Source organism: Caloenas nicobarica, chromosome 6 (assembly GCF_036013445.1).
Source record: "Caloenas nicobarica isolate bCalNic1 chromosome 6, bCalNic1.hap1, whole genome shotgun sequence".
NCBI classification, from domain to species: domain Eukaryota; kingdom Metazoa; phylum Chordata; class Aves; order Columbiformes; family Columbidae; genus Caloenas; species Caloenas nicobarica.
The window spans coordinates 21,285,161-21,306,530 of record NC_088250.1 but is presented as its reverse complement, the minus strand read 5'-3'; the positions used below and the strand labels follow the sequence as shown (position 1 = coordinate 21,306,530).

General features: G+C 39.8%; 1 protein-coding gene across 8 annotated transcripts; it reads right to left on the bottom strand.

Moving 5' to 3' along the window:
- Positions 1-1,268: 1,268 nt before the first annotated feature.
- On the bottom strand, positions 1,269-21,348 carry FASTKD1 (FAST kinase domains 1). Of its 8 annotated transcripts, none has more exons than XM_065637681.1 (17): positions 19,098-19,168; positions 18,046-18,163; positions 16,925-17,019; positions 15,666-16,171; positions 15,227-15,295; positions 14,131-14,256; positions 12,564-12,962; positions 11,331-11,441; positions 10,058-10,189; positions 8,539-9,025; positions 7,567-7,681; positions 6,823-6,951; positions 5,933-6,064; positions 4,777-4,890; positions 4,364-4,505; positions 3,225-3,339; positions 1,269-2,629 (listed from the first exon to the last, which is right to left on the bottom strand). In XM_065637681.1, the coding sequence occupies exons 4-17, from the start codon at positions 15,998-16,000 to the stop codon at positions 2,540-2,542; spliced, it is 2,496 nt and encodes an 831-aa protein (XP_065493753.1). In that variant the 5' UTR covers positions 16,001-16,171; positions 16,925-17,019; positions 18,046-18,163; positions 19,098-19,168; the 3' UTR covers positions 1,269-2,539. The 8 variants fall into 8 exon arrangements, with proteins under 8 accessions (XP_065493753.1, XP_065493751.1, XP_065493754.1 ...); XM_065637679.1 differs by lacking the exon at positions 19,098-19,168 and adding an exon at positions 18,667-18,981; XM_065637682.1 differs by lacking the exon at positions 19,098-19,168 and adding an exon at positions 18,667-18,981 and having other exon boundaries at positions 16,925-17,016.
- Positions 21,349-21,370: the final 22 nt, after the last annotated feature.

Sequence of the window (21,370 nt, the reverse complement as noted above, 5' to 3'; positions counted from 1 at the left end):
CAACCATTCTGTGATTCTGTGAAACAGGGCACTTTGTTTCCTTCAAGTAGAGCATGCCCACTTTTTTTATGGAGTATCTCTTCAAAGGATTTCTCCATTGAATAAAGAAGGTGTCATAAATCTAAAGGATGTCTTAAATCTAGTTACAACTGATGAAGCAGGAAAACTGGAAAAGCAGCCCACCACATCTGACTGAACAGCAATTCCAGCTATGAAATGACCCCTTGCATTTCCTTCCTAGGAGACAGAAGTAAACATATGGCAAAGGCACAGCCATCATAGCTCATCTCAGTATGTTACTGTACACGGTACTTAATCTGTGGGACATCTTTTCTGTTTTCCCCTTTAGTACCCATATCTTCAGCTGTTTTTAGCATCTTTTCATTGGCTCCAGTTAAATCACTGGTTTACAGCAGCCCATCTGCTCCAACACTTGCTGATGTATTTTAGAAAGAATGAATGCAAGGATCAAAAGCAGCACATTTTACTGAACTACTGTTGTATTTTGCTTTTCTTGGATGCCCTTCCTGAATCCACTCATAGCAAGTTTTAGTCCTCTCCCCATTGTGAATACTCATAACTTTATGCATATGTAACTTGAACATACCTGGGTTGGCACAGGGTGACTGCCGGCTACCTGAAAAGCAGGGTTCAGCGCAAACACGTGACCATCCACCATTGATTACAGCTGCAGCTGCTGCCACTTTTCTTACGCTCCAGGGTTGGTACTTGAAGGCCATCTGTACAGAAGCAGGGACATGCAAGAGCCCTCTGACTTGTAGCCCACATTCTGAAATCCTAACCTCTGTTTATGATTGTCTTCTCCAGTTTATACAAAATATAATGTGCATGTGGCTTTCTTGTGTGCTGTGCCTTCAATGACATTTCCTCAAACACTCATCTTCTATGTCTTAGAGTCCTTGTCTGCTTGATACTATAAGCAGACAACCATCTGCTATTTTTTTCAGTCATCCCACAAAAACAAGGGCTGTGTCAAGAGGAGAGCACCTTGCAGCTTAGATCAGTTCTGTCCGTTTTTCCTGGCTTTTCATTAGTGTCCTGATTTGTATTCAATCAATAAAAATATATTCTTCCACTACCGAGTAGTCAAAAAAAATAAAGTGACAGCCAGGTACATAATGACCAATTCAGAAATGCAGTTGCTTACCTCTGCCAGGTTTCAAAGGAAGCGCTAAAAGAATGTTTATTGCTTCTACTAAAAAGGCAAGAAAACACATACACATTGCTTGCATGAAAGAGATAGGCAGAGCTGGCAGTCATGAGATAACGGCAGGTGCAGTCACCACATTGCTGCTTCTGAAAATGGGCTATCTGTGGAAGTATGACCACTCTACAGTTCACTACTCTGCAATGAACATTCTCCTGGCTATTCCACTTTTTCCTTCAACATCCCAGTATCTTGTGCCTCCTGACACAAACGCTGGCTGAGTGATCACAGAAAGCCTGGGAACTGGCAGATGGCTTTGAAACATGATAAATAAACCAGCGATGTTTTTCACCGCTGGTAACCAAGGCAGTTGTCATTCTCTGAAGACTTTTCTTGGTCCTGATTCTTGGTTTCAATTTTCAGCCTAGTTTTGCTCTTTTGAACAGTGTCGTCTTTACAGAACAGGCAGGTTACATAGTTTGTCTAATTTTGTTTTATTTCTATTAGCAAAGGCTAGTCCAATGCATAATACCACAAAAACTTTCATGAATTATCCAGTTGCTAGTAAGTGCCTGTGTCTGACATAAGCATTGTTTTCTCCTTATCTTGTATAAATCTTTCAGGTATCTCTTTCCAAGTTGCATTTAACTGGAGTACAGGTGTTCCAGGGGTCTGGGTGGCTGCCAGACCTCTAGAATTATTTTATCTTTTACGAATGCGAGGGTGTTGCAGAAGGCTCAAGCCATTACTTCTTCTGCACATGCCACATCACAGGGTAGGAGAAGTGGCTGAAGGTTCCTCACTGCACAACACCCTCCCTCAACAGGCACTCACAGTACCTCTGTTCTGGAAGATGGAAACAGCGTGGCTGTAACAGCAGTTCTATTCTTAGCAAATCTGCATTTCAGTTTCTTGGTTCCACAGTACAGATACTGTTTGATCCCTATTGCTCATTCTGTCACATGCTGGAGAACAAACAGTTTCCAGTAGATCTGCTGCCTCCTCCCTCACAGTCAAGAGTATTTCCAACTTTTTCTTTGGACAGTTTTATATTTGGCTAAGCCTCTGTGCTTTATTTAGGAGACAACAATGTAATTTTATGGCAAAACTGTCACAGACTCATGTACTTAAAGAACAGCTTCCAGGCAATGGAAGATTTTAAGCATCCTTATCACAACTTCATGGCCCATTGTGATGTGCCTTTTGCAATCCCTAAAAAATGGAGGATTAAATTTCTTGACACCTGATGCCTCATAGCAAGCCTCAGTCCAGCTGAATCACAGACAAAGAGATTTCTTTAATAAGTTTACGAGAAGTTCAACGGTACATGAAGTGTTTGTATAAAAAATGCTTTTGATTACACGTCTGGCATCACTGTGTTCCGTATAGATGCTTTTTCAGATATTCCACCTGTTCACCTTTTGTTGACAGAACCATAGAATTCCATTCGAAGTGAGGAATCTGTAGAACAGAATCATGGAAAGTGAGCATTAACATTGTTAAAATTAGAGTAGGTGAGCAACTACATATACAGGAGAATCTGCATTCATGAGCCTCCATTACCCAAATGTTTCTATGCTGCTGGCTGTGAGTTATCCCTGGCCACTGGTCTCCCCTGTCCCAGCACTGTCACTGCAGCAGACAGGCTGAGTCCATGTCCCATCTTGCAGCTGCTGGAACTGTCCATCACTCAGGGAGGATACCTTCAACCTTTTTCTAGTGTAGGAATCTTTGGTGATCTGAACAGAAACACTTGTTTCACTTTTTCTCCCTTACTCAGGCTATGTTGAGATTGCTAGTTTGCCTGCAGTAAGGTAATAGTGAGACCTTTTGACTTCAGTTTTGCTGCAGCCACTTTCACAGAAGGTGCAAGTTCTAGGATGTCCTTACACCATCTTGAAAGCACTTGGAATTTCCACCCTAAATACAAAAATTCCTCTCACCCAGTAGGTGCTTTTAACTATTAAGCTATCCTTAAAGCTGTTGCAAGGGAAATGTATCAGTCTGCATTATTGATACAACTCAGAAAGGACATAAAATATTGCTGACTGCTCACCTGAATTACCCGGTACCCCAGCATTTCCAGGTGTCGTTTTTTCACTGCAGGTTCTCCTTTGAGGTGACGCGAATCTTTGCTAAAAGCTTTTGAATCAAGAAATTCCAAAGCAATTCTGCAAACAACAAAAATGTGCATTTGCCTTCAGATTCCAGCTGAATAGTGAGAAGTGGTATTTCTAGTTCGGTACTGATAGTTGCAGCAAGACTTTTACTAAATAAACCTGATAATTCATAGAAAAAGAAAACTAAACAACTCTCTGAAACTGGACAAAATATTTTCCTGTCATTTATCTAGAGATTTCTGAACTTCACATGATTTAGAAAAAGCATTTCCTCCTTGCATCTGGTTTTGCACAAATGGCAAAACCAGCAAACCGGCACTTTCAAGGCTTCCACATGAAGAGGCAGGAGGAAACCAGTATTCCAATCTCATGGAACACATTTCAAGAACACCCTGTCTGCCCCAGTGAACTTGGTCTGGCTGGGATGGAGTTACTTTCCTTCATAGTGGCCCGCATGGCACTGTGTTTTAGATCTGTGATCAAAACAGCGTTGATAACACACCAATATTTTGGTTATTGCTGAAGAGTGCTTGTATAGCATCAAGGCCTCCTCTGGTTCTCACTCTGCAGCCACAGTGCTGGCCTTGGCAAGAGCTTGGGAGAGGACACAGCTGGAACCTCAACTGGCCAAAGTGATATTCCACACCAGATAACATCATGCTCAGCAATAAAACAAGGAGTTTTTCCAAAGCAGTCATTGCTCTGGCATTGGTCTGCTGGTGCTGAGTGACTGCATTTGCATAAATTGATCTCACTTCCCTTTTTTGTTTTGTTTCTTCTGCTTTCTTCACTTATTAAACTGTCTTAATTGCAAGTTGGGAGGATTTTTCCTTGCTTTTGCCCTCCAGAGTCTCTCCCCATCACACTGCAGGGGAGTGAGCGAGCAACTGGGTGGGAGCTTAGCTGCCAGCTGGGGTCAACCCACCACACCTGGGAAGGCTAAACCTTGCAAGGCTTTGGAAAAAAGGAACAGAAAAAATAAGTAGCCTAGGGGTTGCAAAAACCGTTTAGGACATAAGCATCAAAAACCTTGTCTAAACTTGGAAGCTTGTGTGCAAGAATTTGATGTACTAACCTCTGAGCTCCTGGTGGCAGAGCCTTTCTCCCATCATCCTTGATGTCATGTCTCAAGTATACTCCCTCCACATCAGCCAAAGGTATATTTTGAGCCATATAAGAAAGAGGCTTTTTGTTTTCATCCAGAATGCACTCAAAATCTGCAAGAAAACACAATAAATCTGTTTACTGACAAAAAAAAGTAAAATAATTTGATCTGTACTGTGTTTACTTCAAGAAAAACTAAGTGATAACCATAATTACAGATACCCAACATCATTTATATTACACAGGACTTTCTAGTAACTGTATTTTACACAGCATTTCTTCTTTGCAGTATCTTGTGGCCACATGCCCAGGGATTTCCTAATCTTGGTGATAATAGTGATATCAGAGTTTTCCACAACAATCCTTACAGGATTCACTTCTCACCTATTTCATAGTAGTATGGTGTGAGAACAGATATTCTTGCATAATTGCTCCCTCCTAAGATCTCTGTCAGCACTCTGTGAACATGCTGTCGCAGTGGATTTACTCGGCTACTGCCTACAAATACAAAATAAATAATTCATATATCAAACTTCCATGGCCAAAGTTTTGAAAATAGCATTTTGTGACACTGCACTTTTGTCAGCCAGCCAACTGAATTAGAGCTTTTCTAAAGATCCCTGGTGTTACTCTATCATAATTCAGAGACCATGTGATCATCTTTCAGGTGGACAGTGGCAGATGCCTATTAAGCACAAATTTCAAATCCAGACTTTCCATCCCAGGATTTTTCACATTGACATACTACAAACACGTTAGTTTCAGGTTTTAACTGCTGGATTTTCTTTGCTTTTAATTGTACTTAGACAGTTAAGTAAGTATTTACTTATTTGGCATCTATCACAGGCACACCCCACTATCTGTTGCAGATTGTTTAATACCTTGCTCCATTAAACATCTTCAGCCTCAGAAATAAAGTGGCTGAGTTCGATGGATAGCAAAGCAGATCTCTCCCACGAGAATTAGCGAAGGAGGCACCAAATTTGCATCAGCTGGATTTTCTGAACCACTGATCACTATTCTGAAAGATCTCAGCTGCTATGCTATACCGCTAACCTACTTCTCCATCCCTCATCCTTCATGGATCTTGATTCTTCTGAGGAAGATGAGAGCAGGGAGTTCAAGAGGAGGCAACAAAAGTGCTCACCTTCAAAAATTTGTCAAATGTTCAGTCTTCTAAATGAAGCTGGGATCAAAGTGACCCACCTCCTCCAGTATACAATCCTAATGATCCTCCTCCTCCTGCCTCTCCATCCTCCATGACTTACACACTGTTTCTGTGTATGTAAATTTTATTTCTTATGTAGAAATATCTGCTCTCTATTTCATTAATTCTCATGGGGAAAACAGCTTTGCTATCTGTGACACTAACAAGTGGTTGCACTTTGAGAACACATCCTCAGCAGATAGTGGGGTGTGCCTTTCTGAGCTTCTATTGTGTGCTAGTGTCAACATGACTGTTTTAGAAGCAGCATCTAGCAGACTGTTGAAAACCAGCTATTACTAGTAACAAGGGAAGCTTTTACTCTAAGTTACTTACTGTTACGAAAGACACGTTGGCAGTAGCGCTCATGAAACCAAGGGATGTAAAACTCTGGGCATTCCAGACAGACTGCTCTGTTCAACTTCATGAGGTGCGAGTGGACCCTTTGCTTTAGGGTGTCAGACAGGACTGAGTTAAACAAAATAAAAAGCTGTGAACTGAGATGTGAAAAATCCAACACATTGAACTAAATGGCTACCTCTGAATTCTTTACTGGAGATGCAAATATCTGTACACTACAGCATTTATAAAATTCACGCTGCACAATCTTAGAAAGGTTCTCAAAATCTCTGAGGAAAAAATGAAAAATAACAGTTTTACTCAGTATTAAGAACAACAACAAGAAAGAAGAAAGTAGCAATGTAAACTCTCTTCTATCATTTATCTTTTAATGAAGTGGTTGAAGGCAAAATGGCAACAGTACATCGATAGCAAGCAACATACGGGTAGAGAGGAAGGAAACAATCAAACAGGCTCTTATTTAGAGAGAAGAGATTGGTGGGACTCATTTCTTGCAGACAAGAATCCCACATTATTTCTTGAGCTTTGTGACTATTTCTAGTAATAAATACCACATCCAAGTAATTTTACTTCTAATAAAACTCAAGAACCATTAAATACTGAGTGCAATAAGCTGACTATGAAATTTGTTTTGAATGCGCTTTTCTTACCTGTAATGCGGATCTGTACTTTTAAAACAAAGGACGTATTTTTGTTCATTCCTTCCGTTTTAGCACTCAAATAATGACTGGATTATATAGAGGGGTCTTTCTAGAACACTGAATCGTTTAAAGAGTAATTCTACTTCTCAAGTCATATATAGGTACACAGTTTCATTTTATGCCCAATAGTACATAATCAAATTAATCAGAGAGCTAGGTATTTACCTTTAAGTTGAGAATCCAATTTGCTTAGGAAAGAAATGTTAAATATCTTCTTTATCAGAACTGGCGGAAAATACCCAGCCACTGCCAAAACATGACCCAGCAGCACCAAGTGGTGAGTTTCAAAACAACCTTTAAAAACCAAACAGAAATTCATATTAACACATGACGTAAAGTTGAAAGGATTTGCAATGTCTGCCCAAATCATCCAGGTTTCTCTCTTAACATACTAAATGAATGTACAGGCAGATTAAGGACAACCTCTGCTAACTGCACCAAGGTGTAAAGTAACTCTTGCCAGGTCTTTGAAGGAGAAAACTAATTAGTCTTAAAGAAAAGGTAACTCCACAATATTTCAGTAGCCACCTTCTCCACTTCTTTGTGATGAATCACAAATGTATACTCTCCTCAAATGATGATTCCTTGGGGAATGCCACAACAATTCTATCCAATAACAGCACAGCAAATTATTCAGAATTTTCGCTTGCTTTTTACTATGCCCAAGATACCTTGCTAGTTCCCTTACCAACAGTAATTTTTAAAGGGTGAAATGAAGCCAAAACCCAACAGAAGCATACATTGAATTCTTGTTGTGGTTAAACCCCAGCAGGCAGAGTACTAGTAGTAACATACAGACACACTTTGCTTAAAAAACAATGCCATTCTATACCCATTTTTATTCAGTACAAATAGTATCTTCCAATGATATTTATTTGGTGTCAGAGTATCTTTGTGTAATGCACTTACTCAAGTTCGAAGTAAGATGTTGGATACAGCTCTCAAAGAACTCTTGATTGGCAGGAGGGTCATAATTCAGAGCAGAGAAAAGGTGGAGAATAAAACAAATTTCAAAGGGGTGGATCTGGAAAAAAGACATCCTAAATCAAATCACTGCAAAATATCCTAATACTGTTTTACAATGAAAAAGGGATTTATAATTTGTTCAGAACTAGGAGATTGAAGACTAGATGAGCTATTTTCTAAATTTTTGGGTCAACTTTTGATGGAGAAAAATATTTTTAAAACCCCAAATGTACAAATCATTAAAATTGCGGACATGGTGAAAACTTCAAATCTGCTTCATGTAGATGATCCAAATGTTTCTGTATGCTTAAAGAAGCTTTTAGAAAGGTTTTGTATTAAATGGTCTTAAATAAACTAAACTGCCATAGAATAAAATCAAAGATCTACATAAATACCCGATTGAGAAGGAGAAAAAAGCAAGAAAACACAGTAATTTTGATCAAAGAGACAAGCAACTTGATGTAGTTGAAAATGTCCCTGCTCATTGCAGGGGTGTTGGACTAGATGACCTTCAAACGTCCTTTCCAACCCAAACTATTCTATTGGGGAAATCCCCACAAGAATGTGTAATGTAAAGATATACACCATGTGATATGACTATTTTTAAAGAGCTTAAAAAAATTATTTAAGATGTTCAAATGTAAAGCTGAATGCAAAGGATTATGCTTGACCTAACACTGACTGAACAATATAATTAAAAAAAAAGAAAATTAAAGAGAAAAAAGCAAGTACAAAATAATATACATGGAAGCAAAACAGCTCTGAGTGAACATAGAAAAGGATGAGCTCCAAATCAGTTACACTGAAGAACTCTTAGAAACACTGTGTGGGTTGTGCTCTGACACACATTAACTACTAACCTGTCCTTTCTTACTGAATAACTTAAACAGTAGATAGAAAGAAAAACTCTAATACCTTGTGTATATTTTCAACAGCCACAGAAGCTATTCTGTCAAGCAATGATGTACAACGGTGGTTTGTTTTTATGAGGAAAAAAGATAACTGTAATACATTTGCCCACGTTATTTGGTCTATCAAGTGTTGACACACGGCCACAGTTTCTTCACTGAGGACTTCTTCAAACCACTCTCCATTCACATGTGTAAGTTCTTCCAACAGAAGATTTAAGTTGTTGGCTTTCTGAAGCCTCTGAAATCCACAGTCATTTAGTTTTCGCAGGAGCTTTGCACATAGCTCAGAGTTGTTTTGCCAGTGTAGCTGGTCATAATGATTCCATTTGACAAGAGCTGTAGCAATGGAATTCAAATGCTGGAGCCTGCATTGTGGCAGAACTGCTGCTACTTTGTTTATAATGATTTCCTCCACTTGAAAGGAAGGAAGCATGGCCAGAACACGAATTATTGCAGCAGTATCAGCAGGTATGACACTAGATTTCAAAAAACTGGAAGAGAGACAGAAATAAGAACAGAACATTAGTACTGACAAAGTGCAAATGTTAAAACAAAACAAAACAGACAAAACCCAACAAACCACAAGTAAATGACATGCATGAAAATTCTACTTTTAAAGTCAAAAGCTGCACATCAAATATAAAACAAGTAGAATATTAATGACATGGTAGAAATTCACAAAGTTAGTGACCACTATCTTTTTTCCTTGAGATTAACTTCTTCCTTCTAATTTATTCAAAATTGAAAAAGGGAAGAAGACAAGGAGCATCGCAGTCAGCTGGTGAGGCTTCAAGTGTTACTGATAAACACAGAAGTCCTTAGTAAGGGCAGAAGGTCCACCTTTGGTAATGGAGTCTGGGTTTCTGGGCCTGGATAATTTCTGTGATTTCTGTCCTGGGGAGCACCAGGGTCTGAGATGCCTGAGGAACATGAAGGCACCATCCACAAAAAACCTGTACAGCCAGAGCACTACGTTGCTGTAGAGGCTTAGCAATGGAAGCAACAGTGGCAACTCCTCCCATGAGTCTAGAAACGGTTTCCCTTTCTGTGTTGCAACTGTACAAGCCTGAGAACTAACTAGACAGTTCTTCAACCAAAAGAATACTTCTGCTTCACACTTTCACTTGTCCCAACCGTGGCATTCTTACTGTATATTTTTCATTACTTGTTCCTTCAAGCATGAAAGTCGACATTAATACCTACCCTTCCTATAAAGTACCAATAAAAATTTCCTATTCAATGTCATTATATTGCAGCAGCCAAATGGTAAGGAGTAAAAAAAAATATATTTTTAAAAATAGATATCATATATTAGCACATACTATTGAGTCTACAGTTAAGACAATATCCACTTCCTATCCTCTGATTTATGTGTTTAATGTAATCAAATATTTGTAAGAGTTTGCTACTTCTTCATATTTTATGAAAACAAAACAATTTAACATCTTAGCTGGTTATTTAAAATATTAAGTAGACAACTGTTTAATATTTAAATAGCTACATTTCCAAGAATACATGCTTACCCAAATAGTAACATTTTTAGTTTAGCAAACAGCTCCAGATTGTGAAAATGCAACACCACCAAGTACTGTGTTAACTTTACCAACTGTAACACATGATAGCTATCCAAGTGTTTGTGCAGAACACAAGCCATCCTGAATACAAAAAGAAAAAGATGACATGGTGTTATGTCAATACAGCAGATATTGCAGAACATAACATCCCACCTGAAGAAGGGCTGTCCCGTGGAGCACAGTACCAAGCTGGAGGGTTGCACACACCTCCACTCCTCTCCACTCCAGTTTTGATGCTGTCCCACTAAGACACAGCAGCCTCTCTCCGCTTACTGAATCGCAAAATTATAGCCCTCATCACAAAATTTCTGTTGTAGATTTTACAATCAGCTAAATTTAGGGTGGACCAAGAATGAGAGAAAGTAGAACAGTATCACCAGCTTCAGCACCTCTGTACTCACTTATAATAGTGGTTGCTACAACTATGTTGGTCTAAAGCTGCAAGAGGGCGGTTAATTTGCAGGAAAAGACAATACCTTGAAACCTTCTTTAGATAGTGAGATTCAAGGAGAAAAAGCACGAATTCACCTAGTCTTCCCTTTAAGACCACTCTGTTCTACAGTACTACTTGTCCTTTTGCTTCCAATGATCTATTTGGTTCATACAACTACATTCAATCCACAGTTATTGCTCGCAACATGCATTTAACTGCATCTGTGACATATCTGATGCTACACCTTCTGTGCCCAAAACCCCAACTGCTTTTCCCTTCATTGTATGAAAGAAATCACCTCTCCCTATTTATCCCAGTTTACAACTGGAGAAAATCTGGCCCAGGTTCTTAAAGATGCAAGACTTAGTAGTTCAAAGTAGGGCACAATAACTTTTGAAGAAATTATTCATATCAGTAACAGGATCTCCTAGATAGGACACATTCTCTGCAGATTACTATACTGTCATTTGTCTCACCAGTTTACAACAACTGTTAGAGGCTAAGTTTACCCAGATAGGATCACACCTTTGTAAATAAGCCAAAAATTATATTACATTAACTTCCTAGGGTTGAAATGCCCTTCTATGAAATTTCTGAACTGCCTCAATTACTTCTGGGTCAAGCTGTAATATTCTACCATCTGTAGTACCTGATTATGTATAGTATGCATTTGTGCACAAGTGACATACCCTCCACTCCCAGCTTACTGGATATTACATAGTTTTTCATACTAAATGGAAGTAGCTTAGCTAGAGAATACGACTTCTTAATAGTATCAAAAAAAATTACTTTTTGAGTAGAGGAGAATTTCTGCATTTCATTTTCTGCATTGTCTTCAGTATTACCAATACTTGACGACCGCTAAATTCTTCTGCCATGCACGCTGCAGTTACTAGCAACCTGAAGAAGAAAATATATTTTCCAAAGAAAAACAGTTGAAAATCTCCAAAGATTGCAGCCATTTTTTTTGTCTAGGAGGGAAAGAACCAATACACTACTTCAGGAAATACAGGAAAACAAATTCCCCCAAACTAGAGACCTTCATTCTGTGGACCCTTCTTCTAAACAGTTGATTGGCATGGCACAGATAAAAAGATGTGAGTGTGTTAGATCAGTACATATTGCTCTGACACTAGAAACCATCAAGTCCAACAATTCTGAAAGTAGACAGGAAGCAGGGAAGGGACTCTAAGACACTGAACAGTTCACCATCAATCAGCAAGCTACAGATAACAGAATCAAACATGAGTTGAACTGGTTCTGCGGCAAATAAAACTAATGACTATTTCTTCCTCACACTGATTTTTACCAAAAGCAAAAGAAATTAAAAAAAAAATCTAGGAGAAGCTTTTGGAACTAAATCAGGTACAGCAAAACCAACACAGGCTTGTAGTATATGCAGATCTCTGAAGAGAGGTTCACAAAGAAAAGACTGAAAATAGGCCTAAGTGTAATTAATACAGCACATTTTGCCTAAAACTGCAGACTTCGAGAGACTCATGACTAATGCCAGCCTCAAATGGATTTTTTAGCACAAGAAAAACAGGCAGAGAAACATCTGCCACACAGTACCATGCTTCAATTGCTAAATAAATGCTGAAGTGTTCCCTTCTAACAACCTTTCATATAGAATAGGATGTACAGCAAACTGGGATATGACAAGAACCAGGCCGTTTCAGCTACTGCCTTAAAAAGGGAAAAACAATGCATACCACTGCATATATTTCTCAGGAGAAAGCCAGTTTTTACTACCATCCACTGTGAAAGGAAGGCTGTAGCCTATAAGAGCAAAAGACGGCCTCGCATGCTCATGGATCCAGCTTCCCATGCAACTTTTTCAAGACAAACTGCTGTGACAGTGTTTCCATCATAAAATAATACATTGCTACAACGTTACAAGTAGGAAACAGAATGGTCAGCTCAGGATAGGCTCAGAAATTCCGCCAGCCACCTGTACAGTTTTAATTTCTGTGCAAGACTACAGAAATATCATAAATAAAACAACATCGTTAATAAACTTACCTTTCTCTTACCTTGGAGCCTGCCATAGGCCCAAGAGTAGAAAATAATTTTGCAAAGGTTTCAGGATCATAACAATCATCTATAGTTTCAGACAGTAGCTGTTTGGCAACCAAGCGAAATTCAGCATTGTCAAAACCCAGCTGCTCATACAGTCCAAAAATAAGACTAATACTGTGTATATCAAGATGGGAGGCACTTCTAAGGAAAATCTCATTGCATTTTTCTAGCAATGGGTGATATCTCAGTTTGATATTTTGAAGAAACTGTAGTATTCTTTTGGCATAGTTGAAGTGGACTTCATGTTTGTCTTCCATGAGCTGTTCAGCTTTCTGTAGCAATCGATCTCTAAAACTCTGCGAGATAACATCAGATATGCTGATCATCAAAACTGACAAGATCCTAAAAAATTCAAAAGATTTTTACACTTATACAGTGAACATAAGTAATAAATTTTAGATTTCTTAAATAAACTACACAAAGAAAGGAACATTAGTCAGGGTGTTGCTGGCTTCTGCATAAAAAGGAATTTTAAATCTAACACAGAAAAAAAAGATGGGTAAAAATCATTTATCCTACCAAAGTAAAAATTCTGCTTTCAGTGAATTTTTGAAATGATTGGGATTTTTCAGCCATCTCTTACAGACTTGAATATGATGAAAGCATTTGCCTAAGGCAAGACCCTGACTTGCCTGATTCAAATTTGCAAAAAGATCTTTAATGTTCAATGGAAACTAAAGAAAACCCAAACAACTCTCAAGTGATAGAATGGGAGGAAGAGTCATTGTCACTCCTAAAAAAGAATCCCTTCCTAAGGGAATAAAACTCCATAAGGAGAGTCACTTCTGTAAAGAAATGCAGTCCCATGCAATGATTTTCACAAGCAGGCTCCTCAGGTCCACAAAAGTAAGTATTGGGCCTGCTGGTGCTGTATAAAGCAGAAAAAAGGAAGAACAGCCTTTGCTGTAATTGCTCTGGAGAAAGAGGCAAGAAAAAGCAGGTTGGACTTCTTTGACTAGGGCTGAGTTTTAAGTAATTTTAATATTAGGGTAAGGCATTAGACCTGCTAGCAAGAGAACTGGTTAATTCAGCTTGACCAAAAAAAAATGTTCTGAAGATAAATAAAAATAGCATGGCTTTAAGACTTCTTATTGCTATTCACCATAGTGAACTAAATCCATTTCATAGTAGAGAAACTATCAATGTCAAGGAAGAAAAACATCTTCTGGTGAGTCGATAGCCTCTAAATTCTAAAAAAAGTCCATGTAAAATCTAGAATTGGGATAAAGCAGTACCTGCTGGTTTTCCACTATAAGTAGAACATTAGTTTTAAGTAAGTGTTTAAATTGGTTATAAAGAAATTATTTGAAAAATCATGGGGAAAATTCATTCACCTAAGCAGACCTGTCCATGAAAATCAATGCACTAAGACAAATCATCTCTTTCCCACAAACTGCAAACTGAAGAAAAGCAAACTCCGGTTGAGAAAAAGGAAAAGCGTTTAGCAAAGGCAGCCCCGTAACTATGACGTGTTGCTTCTCCTGCTACTCAGTTTCATTCTGACACTTACCTTATATCCTGTATGGAATCTAGTTTCATGTTGACAATATGAGCTACTTTGCCAGTTACAGGACTGCAATGTCTGCGTTGCTTGTATAAACACAGTGCAAATTTAGACAAAGCTGGCAAACTAAGCCTGTCAAGACGAAGAAAGAGAGAATATTTACCTTTTATTTCTAGTGAATAATTAAAGACAAAAAAATCTACTTCAACAATTACATAAAAGACAAGGTTATACTCAAATTACAAAACAAGGAAACAAAATATCTAAGCACCTACAGTGATACCTTGGTATCACCTACAGTGATACCTTGGACTTAGGCAAAACACCTAGGTATTTCATATTAAAGCATATTGTGTATATGGAGCTCTAAAAAAATCAGAAGTTCTTCACTTAACCAGACCAGTGTAAGAAATCTATCAAGACTACATTCTCAAGCAATTATGTGAAATAGCTAAAATGAATGTGAGCAATTTGTTACCCAAATGTCATTTTGTGTTCAAGCTACACTGAATTTATTTACTTGTCAAGATGCCCCAGGTATTAAGCTGGGAGAGGTGATTCTGTGACACTGGTGCCAAGACTGACACTAGCTTCTGCCATTAACCTGAGATTAAAGAGTGAAAAATAAAATATCCAAAAAAAATCAAAACAACCCAAGAAAAACCAACAACAAACAGCACAAAGTGAAAATGTTGATGTTTTACTACAAAAGGTTTTTACTAAAATTGAGATGAGAGGGGTTCTAACAACCATTTAAGAGTGAGACAGCAAGCACTAAGATAAAACTGTAAATATTAAAAACTCCAGTTTACTTCAAACACATAAATCTACACAGACAACATATTTCAAAGTCTTAAGTGTTGGTCTCATTGTTGCAGTATCTGAATCTCTCAAGCATTTGCATACCATAGTCTATCAATACTCAAAGCCTCCATATGTACAACAATGATTTCCAAAACCTTCAAAAATACAACTGACGCTTAAAATATATAATGTTGAAAACATCTTCTAAATACTCTTTGAGAACTCTGTAGACCCTCACATGAAACAAATCACGCTTGCAACTTATACCATTCACGAAGCATAGTAATACAGTACTTGCCTTTCTAACCTTTTCCATGCTTCTGTAACAAGCACTTCTGCAAGAGAATCGTGGTCTTCAACATTGAGCCTTCAGAAGAAAGACATAATAGTTTGAAGTTTGCTTCAAAAGTTATAAAGAATTAAGACATATATCCTTTCATTATTTATCATAATGTTTTGCTTTTCTATCGCTCCCTCCATTCAAACAGATGATAAACATTTGAGCATTAATAACTATAACTCCATTTACTGGGAGTGCAAAACAGATCAGTTCTGCCTGCATTTCAAAAACTGAGGTGCAGGACATTAAGTTGTCTGTGTCACACAGTCAGGGTACAGAAGCTGGGACAGAGTAGTCTCCCATTCTCTTATAGGATGGCTCTGTAGTCAAAATTCCATGTCTTTTAATTACCAAATATAAAATGCATAGATGTGGAAGTCAACATAATGCTGCTTACCTCAGAATACTATATAGGGTGTCCACTATGGCCTCATCTTCCATGTGTTCCACCTTGTTTTCTGCTAAAATGCAAAGGGTAAGAAACTGGGAGTGATTTCTAATATAGTCACTAGTCCTCAAGAGAAGCGGTCTGTTCTTTTGCAATTGCCACAGCATGTTCAGTGCAATTCCCACATGTTTTTCAGAAAGCCTGGCCTTGTTCCTTCCAACAAGGCTGAACACTTCATCTTCATGGGTACAGCTGTTTATTTGTCTCAAAAGCAGATCACTACTCAGAGTCCGAGCTTGGTAATGTCTCAGTGTAAACAAGCAAACTTGCCTCAAACAAAGCATTTTGCTATGCCAACCAGCTATCTCTTAAAGTGTCCGGAAAGATTCTTCTTTCACTTTTCAAAGTAAACCATGTTGTTACAAAGAACAAACTCAAGTATTTGAAAAACAGAAGATCATTTTTCTTTCATCCTGGATGGTTACTGTATTAAGAAAAATTCAATTCTGAGGTATCTGTAATGAGATAGAATTAAAGCAGGTAAGTACAGTCATATCTATTCGCTGAAAAACAAATGTCTCTACCTTTCAATGTTCTGAGTAAGGTAAGCTTGAGAAGAACCTACAGCCTGGATTCTTCTCAGAGAAGCTCCCAACAATGAACACTGACATGCTCACAATCACTAAGAGAAGTCAGTCCACTTGGTAAGCTTTCAAATTTAGAAATCTGCCTTTGAAAGGCAGATGTACTATCATGCCACCACTGAGAAGGCAAAACTGAACTTTTTAACACCCAGGCACTGCATGACTGTCAAGTGAAGCTTGCTCTCACTAGGCCACTCCATAATCCCGAACTGGGGTCTGGGAACTGCTAGAAAAATCCAACTATTGATGGTAAAAGGAAGTAAGATGGCAAGAGCAGCTGAGCTGGCATTACTGGATTCCTCTGACTCTATATGTACATGCATCCCGCAGTGATACCTACTGTTCCATGTCTACGACAGTGGAAGCTACAGCTTTATCTACTGAAATTTGGTAGGTACTAATTTGTTTTCTTAATATATCCCCTAATTTGTACACAGTGCTACCAACTATGTATTCTACAATCTACAGAATTGGTTCCAAGCTGTAAAACACAAACCACGGGCGTTAAATGTTGTGGTACACCAAAAAAGACCCATCAAATTCCCTTAACTCAGAGATCATGGAAAAGTCTAGACGTCTTGCTTTAGGAGATACAATAATTAACAACAAAAATTATCAACATACCATAACTTCAGCAAATTTGAATGCTCTTCAACTGTAGGCATGATTCCATCAGTGTAACATTACCAAGGCAATGGCAGCAGCACTTACTGGGTCTACTGAGAAAGAAAAAATGTTCTTATTTAAGCAGATGGATATAGCTGGATTTCTTCTGATGTCTGCACAATCAGCTTCAGAGAATAAAAAGCCATGTGACATATTGTACTATACTGCTCTTGCTGACACTGGGGTAGATACAAAGAAAGCTAAAATGAAGTCTTTTTAATTTATGATGTGCTTTAATATGAAATGTTTTCTTCCCTATGCAAAATGAAAGCATACAAAAATAAAAGGTACAAATTTTCCAGATATTATGTACTAAGCACCTTTTATAATAATAATTTGCTTTATAGTTCTTTTTCAGAGATTGCTTTTATTGCTTCTATTTGTTCCATATGATAGTTGTCTTTACAAAGAATTTATTCCACTTTATCACAGAGAAAAGTTGTGTGATATTATTTATTCTGTGTAATCTCCATTAAAAGTATTTTTGGTTTTTCCCTCTTAGTACGTAGCTACATTTTAGAAGTACATTGGACTTCTTACAAGATTTTATACTGTGTATTAAATAAGCTAAAATACAGGTCAAAGGTTGGTCAAGCCACTGTTAAATCACAATCTAGTAATCGTCCACAAAGTCTCAAGTACTAAATTAACCACGTTTACCAGACCATTTGACAATTTTTTTACCCCACAGATTTTCCAGTTAATTAAAAATATTTTTTCTGTTCCCTTTTGCCATGTAGATGGATGTAGATAGAGCAAATCAGACACAGTGACAATAATGAAAAGCAGAAATGATGGACTGTTTCATCAACGGCTTCTTACCAGAAGCTGCAAAGGAGTTATCACAACTATTGAACTATACAAACTACTTAGTTTAAAGAGATAAAAAAGCATTTCCCCTCTAATAACGTCATAGTAAACTACAGCTTACTTTATTATTAGTGTATTTTTGCTTTGCTTACTGTTCCTCTATGTTCAAATGTCCATCTGATAGAAAAAATAGTTACAGTATCAATTCACATTTACTTCCCCACAGTACTGGCAAGCTAAGCTGCCAGAAGACAGGACGAAATAGATACCTGGAGAATATAAAAATAATAATTTCCTTGTAAGCCCAGGCAATGCATCTTTGCACCTTCTCGTGCTGCAGCGGCCCTTGCATCCCCTCTTCTAATGACTGGGAACCAGGATCGCTACCTAAAACAATTTGCAGGAAGTTTCTAAATATTTCTCTTTCTGGAAGGTATTCAGCAAATATAAGTGATTTACCACAAACTTGCTTGCAATTTTAAATTGCAATTAATTCTAACACCTTATAAAAAGGAAATCAATAGGAAACGTTGGATGTTTTGAAACTTACATAGATTAAAAATAGGGAATCTGTATCTAAAGAACTGTTTCTGAAGTGTTCAACTTATGCAAAATATATACTAAAAGGACAAGAGATTCTTCAACATCATTTCCCATCAGCTGAAACCGAATAAGCACCTTCAAGGCTGTACTACAAACTACAGTGAGCCTGGAAGTCTTCCACGAAGGAGAAAATGAGAACACCTAGCCCCCCCCCGAAATATAGAAAGTATTAAGTATCTAAGCAGCTAAGTGTTAGGAGAGCTGCTTGCGGGGTACAGGGTGTTTTCACCTCCCTGCCGGAGTTACTGTGTTTCGGCGAGCCCAGCAGCCCCGTCCCCGCGGCCTACCTGCCCCTGCCCTTGGCCCGCGCTGCCCCGGCGCACCCGCGGAAAGCCCGCCCGAGCACCTCCTCCCCTCCCGCGGGGAGACTGAGACCCAGAAGCGCTTCGGAAGGACCTGGGGAAGGGGCTGAGCCGCCACACGGCGCTCAAGGCGGCAGCGGCGAGCGGGAAGGGGCGGCCGGAGCCCCGCTGCGCCTCACCCGCCCGCAGGGACAAACCGCGGCGCCAGGCTCGTTTCCCAGCGCCGCCCGGCGCTCCCTCGGCCGCCTTTAGCTTAACGGGGGCTGCACGAAGCGCGTACGCTCGCGGGAGAAGAAAACCACTGCCATGCTCGGCGGGAGGAAGCGTCGAGCCCGGCCCCCGGAACCGACTCGCCCCGCCCGCCCTTCCCCCGCCGGAGGGGTCGTGGGCCGCAGCCCCAGCCCGGCCGCGCGTACCGGCGGCCGCCGCCGGAGAACAGCGGGAGAGCGGCCCTGCCCGGGCAGTGCCACAGCCCGCCCTCTCCTCCTGCCTACCGCTGAGGTGGTGCCGGCGGCCGCCAGAGCCCCTGCAGCGGCGGAGCCCGCTGCCGGCGGGGCGGGCGCGGGTCAGCTGCCGGCGGGCCAGAGCCGCGGCCCCGGCCCTGCGTGCGGGCTGCGAGGCGTCTGCCAGCGCGGGCTTACACTGCCGAAACCGCCACGGCCAGCACCCGGCGCGGTTAAATAAGGAAGGAAAGGGATCAACGTCCCTCCCTGCGCCCGCAGAACACAACCCGGGAAAGCCTCGGCTCAGCTTTTTCACGAGGCCCTTCCTGGAGCCAAGCCACAGACAGACACCGTGCGCAGGTTCAGGTGCTGGGCTCCACGGGCCTCTGCACTTCATTCACTGTGTGCTTGCCCCGTGAGCTGCAGTGTCAGGAAATGTATGGAGAAAGGGAACGACCAGCCGGTTAGATCTTCCAAAGGAAATTTTTAAAAAATCATTTCAAAGTTCCAAGGTCATCTTGAGTATTGAGGTCATATTAATAAAACTAACGTTTGTATAACACATTCTGAGGAGGGAAAAAAGTCTTCCTTGTCTAGAAAAATCACAAAGAGGCTGAAGTTCAGAAAGGGTGAAGTTCAATAGTTTGGCTTCACTGTACTAGAATTAATATTATTTTACATTATAATTTTTTTATGCTTTGGAAAAAGTTAAAAATCTATGAGTTCTAGAACACAAATCTAACATACGTTGCAACATATATATTGCTTATGTTGTACAGATATAGCTCCGGGTTGTCTTTCTCAACCTTTTCTCACCATCGTCGATAATAACAAGGACATTTAGATAGAATGATAACCATCTCAGATTGTTCTGAAATTCTGTCTAAAATCACAACCAGGACTTTTACCATGACCAATTTTGACTAGCTGGTTTGGACCTATCAAAGGTTTGGGTTTTTGACTTTTTGTCTGTTGTTGGTCATAAGCGTACCTCATATATTGCATGCTTATGAATACGGAACTAACTCAAACTCATAAAACAGCCCCTATTTTATTTATTATAGATCTGTAGTGGTTTAGAGAAACAGCATGCAAAATTTTTAACTGGATTTGTAACTATTTTTCTAACCGTAAAATTTGTAGCTGGAACAGCTCCTGCAGCCTTCTGCTAGCAAATCCAGATCACCTTAGTTACAGTCTACGCAGGCGTGCAAGTAACAGACCCAGACCCTGCCAGGTGATCCCAAAAGGCGCCTCTTACCTTTTTCTAGAATCTTGGGCCTTGTGCAAACTCAGGTGAGAACTCCAAGGCATCTGATCTCCTGCTGTAGAGGAAAACTATTCAATGTTCATATGAAGGCGCCCTCTGCAAATCATACGGATTTTTCATTTACAAAGTGCTGACCATTTTACTTTTGACGCGTCAAGTACATTGGGATTAAATCAATTAATGATGACTAAAACAAATTTAAACTGCTAGATAAACTTACCTTAAATTTTAAGTTGGACCCATAGGGAAAGCAAACAAGATTGACCCAAGCATGTTGTGCTTTTGTTGATTTACTGTGCCAGTCTTGATTTACTGAAGTCCAGTCACCAGCTTCTTCAGGATTTCAGGACTCACAGGGGTCAACCTCTCTCTTTTTTTTTTTTTTTTCCCAGAAATTCAGGAGAGACTTAGTTTTCCTGCTTTTACCTTCTCAACAGCCAGTCACAGGACTTCGATTACCTCCTGGTATGTACAATTACTAACCCATGTACCCACTCGTCCGAATTAAAACCCTTCAAAGGAGATACATACTTCTGTGTGAAACTTAGTTAATTTTGAAGGTGCTCACAGCTTGATGCATTGTCATAAACATTCATGTGCTTACTTTTAAGTTAAATAGAAATTAACTTCGAGTGGCAATACAGAGATACGGGAGAAGATCATCAGGAACTTTTTTGCGTACAGTTAGTCTAGAATCCCATTTTAATTCTTTACAGCTCCTAATGACGTATGCCAGGTACTCTTGGAGTAACCCTAAGGCCCTCCAGTACTGTTTCGGATGTTACCATTTCCGGGCTTTTCACTGAGGCGCCGGCAGTGCCGCCCGCGGGGAAGGCCAGCACCGCCCGGGTCACGTTTGGCTGGGAAGCCCTCATGTCCCTGTCGGCGGAGGGCAGAGGCAGGTCCCCCGCGGTGCCCGCCGCCGGCACCGCCTCCCTCCGCTCCAGCGACACCGGCGCCTTCCCGCGCTGCACCC